Source organism: Rhea americana, unplaced genomic scaffold, assembly GCF_003343005.1.
Source record: "Rhea americana isolate MKP2758 unplaced genomic scaffold, rheAme1 scaffold_273, whole genome shotgun sequence".
NCBI lineage: Eukaryota > Metazoa > Chordata > Aves > Rheiformes > Rheidae > Rhea > Rhea americana.
This window is the reverse complement of record NW_028186394.1, coordinates 1,099,864-1,113,269: the sequence shown is the minus strand read 5'-3', so window position 1 is coordinate 1,113,269 and position 13,406 is coordinate 1,099,864. Positions and strand designations below refer to the sequence as shown.

The following is a 13,406-nucleotide window of genomic DNA, read 5'->3' as shown; positions in this document are numbered from 1 at the left end:
AGACCTTGGTGGGGCGGCCGGGGGGGGAGGGGGGGCTTGTATTTCTTTCCAGCTACACCACACTGGGCTCTCAGGACCTGGTAGGTGCCCATCACTGGTATATGTGGCTGCGTTGCTCATGGGTGAAAGCCAACAGTGGAGTTGAATTGATGCTATCTCCAAGCTGCCAGCTTTGGTGGGAAACAGGGACAGTTCCGSTGTCCTCCCAGCCCTGCCCACCAGGAACTCCAGGCTGCGCAGCCAGGGCYGTATGGGGCTGCATGGCACTGACCGAGGTTGGCAGATCCAGAGCTCACAGCCAGGTCCTTTAGCAGATGACACAGCAGCACTTTCTGCAGCAGGGGCAGTACTTACAGCAGCAGTTTCCCCCACCCACCTTGTGCTCATGGCTCTTGGATGGTTTGTCCAAACTGACTGTGTAGAAGGAGTCAGGGGATGTCCCATTGAGCATCTTCAGGCTGGCATAAGGGTTATATGGCCGAGACCAGGACTTCTCAGTGGAAATGGTCTGACTGTTCCARCTGGCCACGTTGGCATGGTTCGCCTGATCCTCCAAGCTATATGTGGGCACGGCGGCAGGGTTGGCAATCACGGTGAGCGAAGAGGGCTCATCCTGCAGGTACCGAGTGATGAAGCTGTGCTGAAACTGGGCCCGTGGGATGTCTACACTGGCATAGGGGTTCTCGAGGGTGACACCACGATCCATGTCCCCTGCTCCTCCTGATTTCTTGTCAGCATACGTGTCCTGGCTGGCAGCTGCAGAGCTGCCAGGAGGCTGCCTCTCACCTCCCACCACCTACAAAAGAAAGACCTCTTTAACTCAGGACACAAGGGGGATCTGCCAGTTCCAAAGTGCTGTAGGGCRTCAGTGTCAGCGGCTGTTCCCATGGCACTGGGGAAGGGACCCCAAGGTTGGGAACAAGGTACAGAACTTTGTTCACCCGTCCCTATTAGTCCCATGAGTCCCCGATGCATGACCGGACATTTCAGATATGTGGTCTGAGAGCAGAGACGGCAGAGCAAAAAAGGGAGGAGGGAGAGGACACAGGAGCAGACAGGGTGCTGGGCTGAAGGAGGGGGTCCTGGGTGGGAGGCAGAGTGCAGATAGGGCAATGGGGTGTGGTAAGAGTTTATGGAGAGTGCCAGGTTTCTGAGAAAGGAGGAGCAGATGCTGGGGAGAGATGGGGGAGGAAGGGGCTGGGGGTAAAGGGCAGGCAGGGGCCATGAAGGGACAGAGCAGGGGCAAGCAGGTGGAAAGGAAGGCGGACGGGCAGGCAAAGGGGAGAAGGAGAAGGAGAGCAGGGAGAGAGGGGGAAGCAAGGCAGGCTGGGACGGGACCGGGACGGGGCAGGCAAAGCGGCAGAGAAGGCGACCGAGAGAGGCAGCGAGGGGTCCCAGGCAGGCAGGGAAGTGCCCGGGAAGAGGGAGCAGCGGGGCCGGCCCCGGCACTCACCGAGCCGCGCTCCGGCCGGCTGCGGGCGGCACCTCTGCCCGCGGGCTGCGCTTCCTCCGCGGCACGGCACGGCACGGCGCGGCACTGCACGGCACGGCACGGCACGGCCCGCCCCGGGCGGGGCCGCCCCGGCCGCGCTCCCGCGCCGCGCCCCACCACCCGCACGGACACCGGCACCCGCAGTAGCGCTGGACACTGGCATGGGCACCAGCACGGGCATGGGCCCGGGCATGGACACCAGCACAGCCACCGACAATGGTACTGGCACAGACACTAGCACCAGCACCAGCATGAGCACTAGCACCGTACCAGCACAGGCATAGGCACCAGCCCTGGTACTGGGCACTGGCGTGGGCATGGGCACAGGCACGGGTACTGTCATTAACGCCAGCATTGGTACTTGACACTTGACACAGGCAGCAGCATGGGCATGGGCACGGGCACTGGCACGGACGCCAGCATGAACCGTGGCACTGACACCAGCGTGAGCATGGACACCAGCACCGGGCATGGACACCAGCACTGGGCATAGACACCAGACCAGCAGGAGCACAGGCACTGTCATGAGGCATGGGCACTGACACTAGCACTGGACACTGTCACCACCACCAGCACCAAACATGGCAAGTGACACCAGCACTGAGCACCAGGCACCTGCACAAGCACTGGGCATCCACACCACACTCAGCACTGAGCACAGTGCGCCAGCACCAGRCACTGCACACTGGAATGGGTCACCACGCACTGGCTGCACGCTGGCTGCCATACTGGTACTGCACCTCTTGCACCAGCACTGGGAACCATGAGCCGCGCACTGTGCACCACCAGGACACACCAGCACCASGCAACAACACCACACACCATACACCACGCACTGCACTCTGGCACTGGGCACTGGCATTGCATGCTAGCACCATACGCCATACGCAGTGCACCTGCCTTGGGCCGGGGGCCCTGGGAACCTCAGGCCGGGAAGCATGGACTGGGTACTAGGAGCTGCAAACGGGGCTCTATGGACCAAGCAGAGCACACCAGGAACTGGGCATGGAGATCTGTTCATGCCCTACTGGAACCATGCACCAGGCATTGTGCACCGGGAGCTGGACACCGAGAACTGGGCCATGGGCACCTGCATTCTCTGTATCCCCTGCCAGTCCTCAGTGTCCCCCTGCCATCTTGTATAAAGTGCCTGCTTGTGCCCACAAAACAAATACTTTCTGAGGCAAATTGGGGTGATTTAGCTAATAGATTGCCATGGCCCAGGCTGTGCCTAYCCCTAGGACATCCTTGAAGGGTGAACTACACTGGGCTGCATGAACAGTGAAGGASACAACTGGAGCAAGGGCAAGGGAGAAGGGTGCTGGCACACATGCCAATCCCCAGGACAAGACATTCTGTAGAAGAAAAGAAGCTAATTTTTAGCACCTTCCACTTCARACCCAGGCAGGAGATACTCTGTGTGAGCTCCCCAGTGGTCAGTCCTGCTCTAGGCTTTTCAGAAGGTGCCAGTTTGAAACTCAGCCCAAAAGCCACAAGGCCTTCTGCAGCCCTGCTACATTGGCGCCCTAACCCTGCCACACTCCCACAGCTACAAAGCTGGCTTCCCTGCTGCCAGCATCACTGGCTGTCAGGCTTCTGGGGCTTCCCTGGCATTTGCACCTGCCAGGATACCTTGCCAATGTCTGCTGGGCCCATGGAGAGGTTCTGGAGGAGTGTGAGCCCTGTCTGGCTGATTGCCCCTGCTCTGCCCCCTGCCAGGGCAGTAGGAAGGGGCTTGGGCAGGACACTACTGCCCAGCAAGTCCAGCCTCCTTGCTTCCCTTTAACAAGAAAAATGCTGGTAGTGATAGAGCTGAGACCCAGAACCRGGATGGGGCCACAGCCCCCAAACACTAGAAGCCAAGGAGGATGTTTCTAGCCTGTTGCAGCTACCTCTGGCATCTCCTCTTCAAGGGGAAGTTCTTCTGGAGTACCCCACAGCTTTTCTGCTGGGTAGAGTCACTTTTGGGGAGACAGACCCAGCATGGAGTTGAGCTCTTGGGTCAAACCCCAGCAGCAGTGCAGTGTCCCCATGCCCTCACTTCTGCTGTAACAGYGTAAGTCCCACTAACTGGCCCTTAGGGGGAAGCCAGATGTGATTTTTGCTGACATCTGCTTCAGCATGAACCTGGCACACCTGCCCACTGATTTCAGTTGTGGCTGGCATCTTTTCCAGATGTGGTGGGAAGGCCCAGCACCTTGTGATACTCCTAAAGAGAATGTGGGAGGTCATGAGGTGGTGGGAATGTCCTCTTGCATACATCTAAAGTGGAGTTCTGGAAAGAAAGGGGAGGCTGTCTAACTGGTACCCGATAGCAACAGGTCCTGCAAGCCTCAAACTGTGAGCAAAGCCAGAGAGCTAATGGCACAGCCCCATGTAATCAGCTCYTCCACTCCAAACACCTCCACATGCCTGCACAGCTACCCCTGGCTCAGCCTCCACGCTGACGGTATGAGACAGATGGAAAGGGCCATTTGCAGGTGGATCTGGCTGAGAGCAAGAGCTGAGTCCTGGCAGAGAACCTGGCCTGCCAGCTGTGGGCACCCACTGGAGAAGGAAACATGAGAACACTGTCAGACTTATACCCAGAGCCGGCACCCTCCTTTGGGGGGCTGCGTCCCCACGCTGGCCAGTGCTATTGGGTCTTGGGAAAGCTGAAGGGGAAGCAGGAAGGTGCAGGGAGATGCTGGTGGCCAGGCCTGAAGAAACAAGACTTGGCACAAGTCACAGGGATGTGGCACTACCATARGCAGGAGCCTTTGCTGCTCTGCTCTGCCCCAACTCTCTGCCGCAGGCAGCGCACCCCTGCATCCCCTGTGTGCCTTGTGTGGGTCCAGATGGGCATTTTGCTGCAGGTTGCTGGGCTTTAGGCTACCCATAAGTGTCCTTACTTCTGGGACATGGGGTGAGATGGGTGCTACAGCAGCCCTGCTAGGCTTCTGGGCAGCCTGGCCTCCAGACGAGCCATGGRGATGCTGGGGACAAGGCCATGCACATTGGGCTGGGATAACCTGGAGAATGGGACAGGGTAGCCTTAAATTGCAGTTGAAGCCTCCAGCACTTGAACTACGTTTCCCACAGTACTTTGCAAAGGGAAATACGGCTTCTTACGATTTATTGCATGAGAAAACTACATTTCCCAGAGCTCTTTGCCACAGGAAAAATTACAGGGAGCGTGGCCAACCTCTAATCGGCACTGAGGAGCTGCAGTTGCACAACCGGTCTGGATCACCGCTGACACCAGTGCCCTCTGGTGTCCCTGCCCATCTGCACTGCACAGCCGTGATGCCAGGTGAGTGGGAGTGGGAAGACTGGGCTGGAGGGCTGTGCCATTGGCACCCACAAAGCCATCTGGAGAGCTAGGAAGTGGGGGGAGCCCTTGGGCTGACAGGGAGGTGGCCATGCTCTGGGGGTGCCCCAGGGCCTGGCTGCTTGCCTGCAGGGCACTGAGACCCAGGGCTGCAAGGCAGAGTGATAGCATGATGCTCCTGAGCCTGCTGCCTGGGTGGYATGGTCCTCTTTGGAGTATTTGTCCAGCAGGAAAACTGCTCCAGAGGGTGACATTGTCCTGCCTGGCCCTGCCAGAAAAGATACTGGTGGGTGCTGAGCTGGCTAGGTACCTAGAGTATTCTCCAAAAGCTCCCTGCTGTCAGCACCCTGCATGCAAATCCCGATCTCCCCTGCTTACCATCCTAGACTGATTCTACAGCTGATCTCTGTGTCCTGAGCCTTACTGGGCTCACAGGTCCCAAAATATAGTTAGCACTGTAAAGACACTAAGCAGCCTCTCTGKAGGCTGAAGGAAGGGAAGAGGGAGCCCTGGGAACTTTTTTGGAAAAGCTATGGAGAAGGTGGGAGGTTAAACCCTTCTCTAGTTCTAGCCCCGTGTAGCTGGCAGCTCTATACCTCAGTTTTCCATCTGGCTGGGGGCTGAGAGTARGTGTGCAGCAGAGCACGCACTGCTTGTAACCAGCACAGCAGCCAGCTCATGGATTTTCCACRACCCAGGATTGGCCTTACTCAGTCTCTGATGGGAAAAGCCTGCTGCTCCTGATAGGAGTCCAAGGAAAGCTGTCTTTAAGCCCCAGTGGCTTTCATTTCTTATGCACTGCCAGCAAAGATGTGGCTCCCAGCAGGTCTCCTKGGGGAAAACAACTGATAGCCCCTGTTCCCTTTTCAGGTCTTGCTGCCGCCAGGCTTTCCCATACCGAGCTGTCTCCCCAAAGCAGGACTGATATTTTTTCCTACGTGCGCTTAAAGGAAGAGTCAGCATCCTCCCCTTGCCCTGTATCTGTGGTCTGCTGGTGTGGACATGCGCCTGGTGGCTGTGTCAGCAGTGCTATGATGTCCTGCCGACCTCTTCCCTGATTTGACCTGGACCAACACTCCCATGTAGCTCCATCCTGATTGCTCGTGAGCAAGTACATGTCATGTCTCACACAGAGGATGTCACTGTTGTCACTCTCCACCTCCATAGCTTCTTTTCCTTCCAGAGCAGCCTGAGTGCCTGAGGAAACTGGCTTATTTTGGCTTTCTGCTCCAGATTCCTGTGTTGTAGCCCTGTTTCAAGAGGCTCTGCTTAAACATAGCTTGAGCTCTGAAGCTGCACCCCAGACATGTCTGGGCAGCCAGCCTGCACTTCTGAGGAACACTAAGACCAKGTGGATGGTGCATGCTGGCTTATTCTCCATGCTTTTTCTCTCCCAAACTGACCCAGAACCTGTGTGCAGAGGTAGATCTCATATCATTAGTGTGTCAGAAATGTTTAGGGAAGGGCACATCTGTCTGAGCAGGCCAGGGGCATCTCACATGCTCGAGGGCTGCCCAGCACACCCTTCTCACTTAAGCTGCTTCCCAGGGCTATGGTCCTTGCCAAGGAAGGTCTTTGTACAACCTGTTTGATCAGGGTAATAGCCTTAATGTGAAGAGCCTCTGTCCCACTGTCTTCCAGCCAGCATCCCTTTGTGGTGTCTTGCAGCAGCAATACAAAACACTGGGGAACCAGCTGCTGGCAGGCAGAAAGAGAAGGGGTCTTGGCTCTGAGTCCAGCCCTTGCTTTCACAAGCACCTTCTGCATAATCTGATTCCTCAAATTACCTGGCGCCGCTATGAAGCAGCTGGGCGATTTACAGCATGGGCCATTCCTGCCCAAGCTACTCTCATGGTCCACAGCTGCCTTCTCCTTTCCAGCATAAACTTACTGGTGGCCAWTTTGTTCTTGTGCCAACAATATTTTGAATAACTCTTCCTCCTCGACAGTGCCACTGTGTATTTCTAGGCCTGCAGTTGGCTAGCCTGAACCTGCCGTACTGTCCCTATTTCCCCACAGGACAGATCACTGTTCTCTTCGAGACTCCATTTCCAGGTTTGTGTATCTGTTTTGCATGTGAGTGCCCTGGACACTTGCACATTTCCCATGTCAACCTTTTGCAACCAATTGCTCTTCTTCTGTTGCTGGAAGTGCCTTCCTTGACCCTTGGGTCTTTGTTGTCCCAGGCATGCCCTGTTCAGCTAGTTCGTGGAGTGTCGCTTGTCTTTCATTTCCAACTGCAGAAGTCCTAGTGTGATGTTTCTGTGGCTTGTCCACACCTGCCTGAGGTCACGGATGTGCAAAATGTCAAGGGTATGCCTGGCATGTCCTGCCTGCCAGGTTCGAGCAGGTAACCTTGGTCTTCATGACAAAAGGAGAGGCACCCTCAGGGGAAGCAGAGGCAAGTGAAGCTTGAATGTGCCCTTGTATTGCACGTTCTGGGCTCTTGTAGCTAGAGAGGGGAGGGGGCAGGCCAGGGAACAATGGTGGGAAGGCAGCAGGATTTCTGTCCTGGGGAAGGACCAGTTTGACCCAACTCTTCCCTTGCCACTACTGTTAACCCCATACTGGTCTCCAGTAGGATGAGCCCTAGAGCATTTAGGACATTCATACTATCCTCAAAGGGAAAGGGATTTTGTGGTTGCMGGAGCTGAACTCTGCATGATATGTCCATGATGCTCAGAGGCCAAGTGTGTGGCTAGGAGCGTGACYAGCCTGCAGCAGAAGCAGCAGCCTATGCTCCCCTGGGAAGGGTCACTCTTTGCTCTTCCTGCCCTTGCAGTGCCCCTCACTTTGCTCTCCTAGATGCCTGTGGGGTTGGGAGGGGGGACGCTGTGTTYGAGAAGCCCTGGGGTTGGTACCCTACACACACCCTGGGAGGAAGCTGGCCAAGATGATGTGTTTGTGCCCTCGTTCAATCCCCTCCTTGCCCCTAGCCTTTCCTTAGCCTGAAACCAGATCCAGTGATGTCAAACCTCTTCCTTCTACGCTTGCCTTGGAAGACCTTCAGAGCACTGGAACAGGTTGCCCAGAGAGGCTGTGGAGTCTCCTTCTCTGGAGATGGCATCTGCCTGGATGCAAGTCTGTCTAACATCCTCTAGGTGACCCTGCTTGAGCAGGGAGGTTGGACTAGATGATCTCCAGAGGTCCCTTCCAACCTTACCAGTTCTGTGATTCTGTGATCTTAAGGCTATGCAGAGAGAGGGCAGGAGCTTCCTCAGATTCTCCAATGCCTCCTGAGCTACCAACAACTCCCAGCCTAAAGACATTCCCAAAAGCATTCCTTTGCTTTGCCTGGGTTGTACCAACACCAAAATCCACAGGTGCTCTTGTGCACCAGATGTGTCCACAACAATAACATACTTCTACCAGCTCTAGGATCAAACCAGTCATAGAACAAGGTTGAAAATAGCATGCTGGCACTTAAAACACTGCCAGTGATTTAAAGACACGTTCATGTGTCCTGAAGATCCCAATCTGGTGGCTCCAGAGCCTATTGAATTCCAAGTCATAGCAGTGGCCCCTCCTTCCTCGTTGAAGCTGCCTGGTTATGAGCTCTGCAAGTTTCTAGGCCTGCTTCAGCGTCAGGGAACTTCAGTCCTCTTCCACATCGTAGACAAATTCCCCAGCAATGAGGCTGATAGGCGGTCACTAACCTCACTTGGAAATGTGGCTGGAGATACCAAAAAGAGATGGGCTGTCCAGCAGTGCTTGCATGTCTGGTGCTCCAAGCTGATGCATTTTGCAGTAGATACTTGGAGGATGAAAAGCTCCCTGGAAGGATGTTGGGAGCAAACTTAGAGGCCTTTGCTCCCTGTGCGGCATTCTTGCTCCCAGGCAGCAATGAGGATGCCCCTTTCCCTGCAAGTCCCTGGRCCTGGGACGTACCCTGCAGGGATGGATGGGCTAGGGGCAGAGCAGCTGGCTCAAGCTCTGCTTAGGGTGATTTCTGTGGGGGCAGGTGCTCCACCCTGTGCTGGAGTGTCTGTACGGTTCATGGAAGAAGTTACCGCTAGGTTTTCTTTCTTCTGGCAGATGATGAGAACATGGAGGAGGAAGAGGTGAAGGCTCCTGCTGCTGAGATGGCTGAGCTACCTGGCATGCAAGGGGACTCCAGGGATACCCTCTCTCAAGTGGCTGGGGACACAGCAGGGTGGCAATGGCAGGCCCTTACTGGCCCCAGGGATCTCAGGGAAGTGCTCCCAAAAGTGCCCTCCCCAAAGCTCCTGCGGCAGAGAGACCTTATAAATATAGCGAATATGGAAAGGACTTTGTGCAGAGCTCTGACCTTTTCAGACACCTGCAAATCCACRCTGGCAAATGCCCATACGTGTGTCCCACTTGCGGGAAGGGCTTTGGTGACGGCTCCGCATTGCTGAAGCACCACCACACACACCAGCAAGTGCCAGTACAAATGCACCCATGCAGCAAGGCCTTCATACTCAGCTCCTACCTGATCCAGCATCAGCGTGTGCAAAGCCAGGAGACGCCTCACAAATGCCCCAGCCTTGGGTGCTGCTTTGGGCTGAGCACAGAGCTGGTGCAGCATCTGCAAGCCCACGTGGGTGAGAAGCGCTGCAAGTGCAGTGAGTGCTGCAAAGGCTTTGCACAGAGCTCCGACCACATCCACCGCCAACTCACACACGCTGATGAGCACCCCTACAAATGCCCTGTCTGCAGGAAAGGCTTCATCAAGCACCAGCGCGCGCACRCACACACACCGGTGAGTGCCCCTTTGTGTGCCTGGCCTGCGGGAAGGGTTTCAGAGAGAGCTCATCCCTCATCACACATGGCATAGAGGCAAGTGTCTCTATGCATGCACTAATGGGAAAAGGTTCAGCCTTAGCTGCATTTTCTCCAAGTATCAGCACATGCACACCARTGAGCATCCATGCCAGTGCTCCCTGTGTGGCAAGACCTTCAACCTCAGCTCCAACTTGCTGTAGCACCAGCAGACACATGCTGCTGGTGAGCAGCTATTTGCCTGCACCAAGTGTGGGAAACACTTCGTCCAGGGCTCCAATCTGCTGCAGCATCAGCGCACCCACACTGGTAAGGGGCCCTACCAGTGCTTCTAGTGTGGCCACCACTTCAGCCTCAGCTCCAACATGCTGCAGCACCAGAGGACACACGTGGGTGAGCATCCTTATGCCTGCCCTCAGTGTAGCAAGGCCTTCGGCCTCAGCTCCAACCTGCTGCAGCACCAGTGGATGCGCACCATCAAGTGGCCCGATTCCTGCACCCAGTGTGGGAAGTGCTTCGGGGACAGCTCGACCCTCTGCAAGCACTGGCGCACCCACGCGGGGCTGTGCGCCTGCTCGCAGTGTGACCCTGCAGGCTGCCCCAAGGCATCTAGGCCACGTCTCTGTAAGGCCTCCAGTAAGTCCTTTGGATTGAAATAAACAGGTCCTTCAAATGCAGGGCTGTTCCCTGGGAGGAAGGTTCTGAGGTGAAAGCCTTAATCTCCCCCTTTAGACATTCAAATGCTACTGTGAAGCACAAATCAGTCCATGCCATGAGAACCACGAAAGGAAGCTTAGTCACAACAGAATCACTTCATATACCTACCTCAAATACTAGAAGCTGCAATACAGACGATTATGTAGATCTATGGCATAGCAGACCCAGCCATAATGTGACCGAGGTGAATTACTAACAGTTTGTAAATAGTAACCAGTAATCTTAAAGTCACAAACTGAAGTTCAAACATTTAATTTGTTGGGAAGATATGACTCTGAATTGAACTATGGAAACCATGTCTGGCAGTCTTGTGCGGTTCCTTAGAGGTTTTATAAGTGGTAGATAATCCTCAGATAAAAAAGCTATGGCGCCCAAGATGAAGTTGCTATTTTCGACTTGTCACGTATAAAGGGAAGGACTCACTGAGCTGGAAGCTGGTGGTTGCCTAGGAACTGTGCATTCATTATGAGTAAACGGAGGACCCAAACTAATGCATATCTATTTGTTACTTCAAAAGAGCCTGATTTCCTGCAATTGTTTTGAAGAAAAATTTCAACAGAAAGATACAAATGAAAACTAGGGTGCCTGTTTGAGCAATGTCTTACTCTGGGAAGAGGAATAGAGATCAAAATCCTCATGGGAAGCAATGGCCACACTTACAGAGAAATATTTTCTGACTTTCTATGCATCCTTTTCCTCATTTGCAAACAGAAACTGTGACACAGTTATGAGGTCAGAGGAGCTACAGAAGGAAGAAAAATCCAAGATTGGCAGAGCTAAAGTTCAAAAAGTGTGGGCTACCCAAAGTGAGGACCTGTGCAGCTGCACAAACCATAACYTGTGTCATTGGAAACTTCTGAGAACATTGCATATTCACCCATGAGACAATCATCTGAGTGATTTGAGGAAGATGAGACTGGGAAAACCAGAAGAAACAGGAAAAGAGCAAACTCTCATTTGACTTTTTTAACTGATCTATGAGCTGCTTATTTGCAGCCTGTGCCACCTCCCAGCAACCCCTCACATTCAGCCCCTGGCTGTGCATGTCTGAAAGGCATCCAAGCCATGTAGGACTTGCAGTCAGTCCCAGTCTTCGTTACCAGTGAGCACCACACAGAAGACTGGGCTGGACACTCAATGGTTTACAGCTCTCATGAGTAATCAGCAGGGCCTGTGGCTGGGCTGGTCCCCCTGCCCTAGGCAGAGGCTGGCCCTTGTTCCAGCACCCACAGGCTGTCCCACAATGGAGCAATGTTGTCAAAAGAAACACTAGAAAGCCACGGGCATGTCCAGCTGCAGGTTGTCACTTGCCTGGGATCAAGAACGTGTGTGGCAACAGGGCCAGTCTAGCAGGGTTGGGGAAGTCTCAGCTTCTTCCAGAGCTCAAGGGCTCTCCTAGTCACAGCAAATCAAACCACCAGACCTGTTCACTGATTATTTCTGTTTCTCTAGCGGGAAGACGCAGTGTCACATCACAGGCACATGAGGGTGGTGAAGTTCTTTCCAGCCCATTAGTATCTAAGGATGACACAAAACAGCATCTCCTAGAGGGGAAGATTTTTATATCAGCAGCCCAAATACCCTCTCAAAAGCTGGGAGTCTTAGCACAGTGTTATGAACAGCTTCCCCCTGCAAATGATGATTTTTCAGCAAATCTTGGCATGCTGGGGAATTTTTCGATCCTAAAGAAAGCTCATAGTTGCACAAAATGGGCACATGGATAAGTTAGTCTGGACAGAATAACAGGAAGCCAATCCCTAAATTCAGTCTGTGTAGAATAGTTAAAGCCAAACAGATGGGTTCATTGTTTTAAGGACGTCACAAGACTCCCTTGTGAGGGACCCTCCACTGTTTGATATATCCCCTGAGATGTTTGACTTACCTGTGGTAAGGGCCATTATCGGAAGGGCAGGGCAAGCCAAGAGCTGGTGACCAGCTACCAAAACTATGAGGATTAGCGGCCAGGCCAGCCCTGAGGGCAACAAGTAGCTGGAGGAACATGGCAAGCTCCAAACCTTTCCAGAAAAAGAAATAAGCCCACCTGCCTGGCACCACTGCTAGGATGACTCATTTCATTCGGAAGGCTAGATCTAGACTTCTCCTCAGATTTCTTCCTCTGTGAAGCGTATGTCCAAGTTTTCCCTGCTGCCTGCCCAGTGGGATTTGGAGGCTTACAGAGGCCACAGAAGTTTTTGGTCTGTCTAAGAAAGGGCCCTCAGAAATGACTGTGTCTCTGCAGGGGCTGGACAGGCATCACCTGCATGACCTGGCATTGTAGTTATAAACCCTCGCATGGTTGCTGCCGCTTGTGCCCTTCTGTAACACAACCCAATGTCCAGCAATCTAGTTTGAAAAGCCTAGTAAGGGTAAAATTAAGGTATTCCCTTCAAACCAAGCCCTCAGCCAGTGTTCTGCATCATGTGCTACGTGCCCCTGTGCCAAGCTATCCCTACTTTCAGTGTCATGCCTGGGCACAGCACGTTCCTGCACATGCAACCTAGCCACCCTGTGACTGTGTTGCACACTGCAAAATGCAGTCTGCAAATGACCTGCAAAGTCTGCTCAAAAGGAGGGATTGCCTGCTGTGCCTCAGGCTGGACAATACAAAACCCAAGTGTGTTTTTTTCCTGGCTGTGTTGGCAGTGCCATGTGCACCCATCTGCTTGTGGGAACCTGGACACATCTGTGCTGCCACAATCACTCTTTTCTAGTTCCTTCCTGCGGTCCCATCACGGCTGCAGTGCCAGGACATGTCCCATTGCTTGGGCTAGCACATATGCTGTGCACAACAGGGACAGGAGCCCTAGGTGATGCACCAGTTATGGGGCAGGCCTGATCCTGCACTCTAGACGGCTCCTAGGATTCAACTCTGTACCAACAGATCGGAGTTGGAGTTTCCTGGAGGCAGCACAGGCTTGTCTGCAAAACACCCTGATGCTTTTGCATGGTAAATGAACCAGGCAAGGCTTGTGCTAGTCCTGCAGCAAGAGCCTCTAGCAAATCCCTAGGAAGGATTGGTAGCTCCCTAGATCTGAGATGACTGCTCATCAGCTCTGTCCTGTGTGGGTTATACAACCTCCTGCTGGGGCACCTCAGCCTGCACCACAGGGCTGAGATTCAGGACCGAGCACCTCAGGAGCACCC

General features: G+C 54.0%; 1 protein-coding gene, 1 long non-coding RNA gene and 1 pseudogene across 2 annotated transcripts; 2 read left to right on the top strand and 1 right to left on the bottom strand.

Moving 5' to 3' along the window:
* Positions 1 to 307: 307 nt before the first annotated feature.
* CYSRT1 (cysteine rich tail 1) lies at positions 308 to 1,525 on the bottom strand. The gene is made up of 2 exons (XM_085308354.1): positions 1,454 to 1,525; positions 308 to 796 (listed from the first exon to the last, which is right to left on the bottom strand). The coding sequence occupies exon 2, from the start codon at positions 704 to 706 to the stop codon at positions 308 to 310; it is 399 nt and encodes a 132-aa protein (XP_085164480.1). The 5' UTR covers positions 707 to 796; positions 1,454 to 1,525.
* Positions 1,526 to 4,713: 3,188 nt separating this feature from the next.
* LOC146594016 (uncharacterized) lies at positions 4,714 to 9,072 on the top strand. Its single transcript, XR_014896268.1, has 2 exons — positions 4,714 to 4,784; positions 8,838 to 9,072. It is a non-coding gene; the product is annotated as an uncharacterized LOC146594016 (long non-coding RNA).
* Positions 9,073 to 9,368: 296 nt separating this feature from the next.
* LOC146594015 (uncharacterized) lies at positions 9,369 to 10,204 on the top strand (annotated as a pseudogene).
* The last annotated feature ends 3,202 nt before the right edge of the window (positions 10,205 to 13,406 follow it).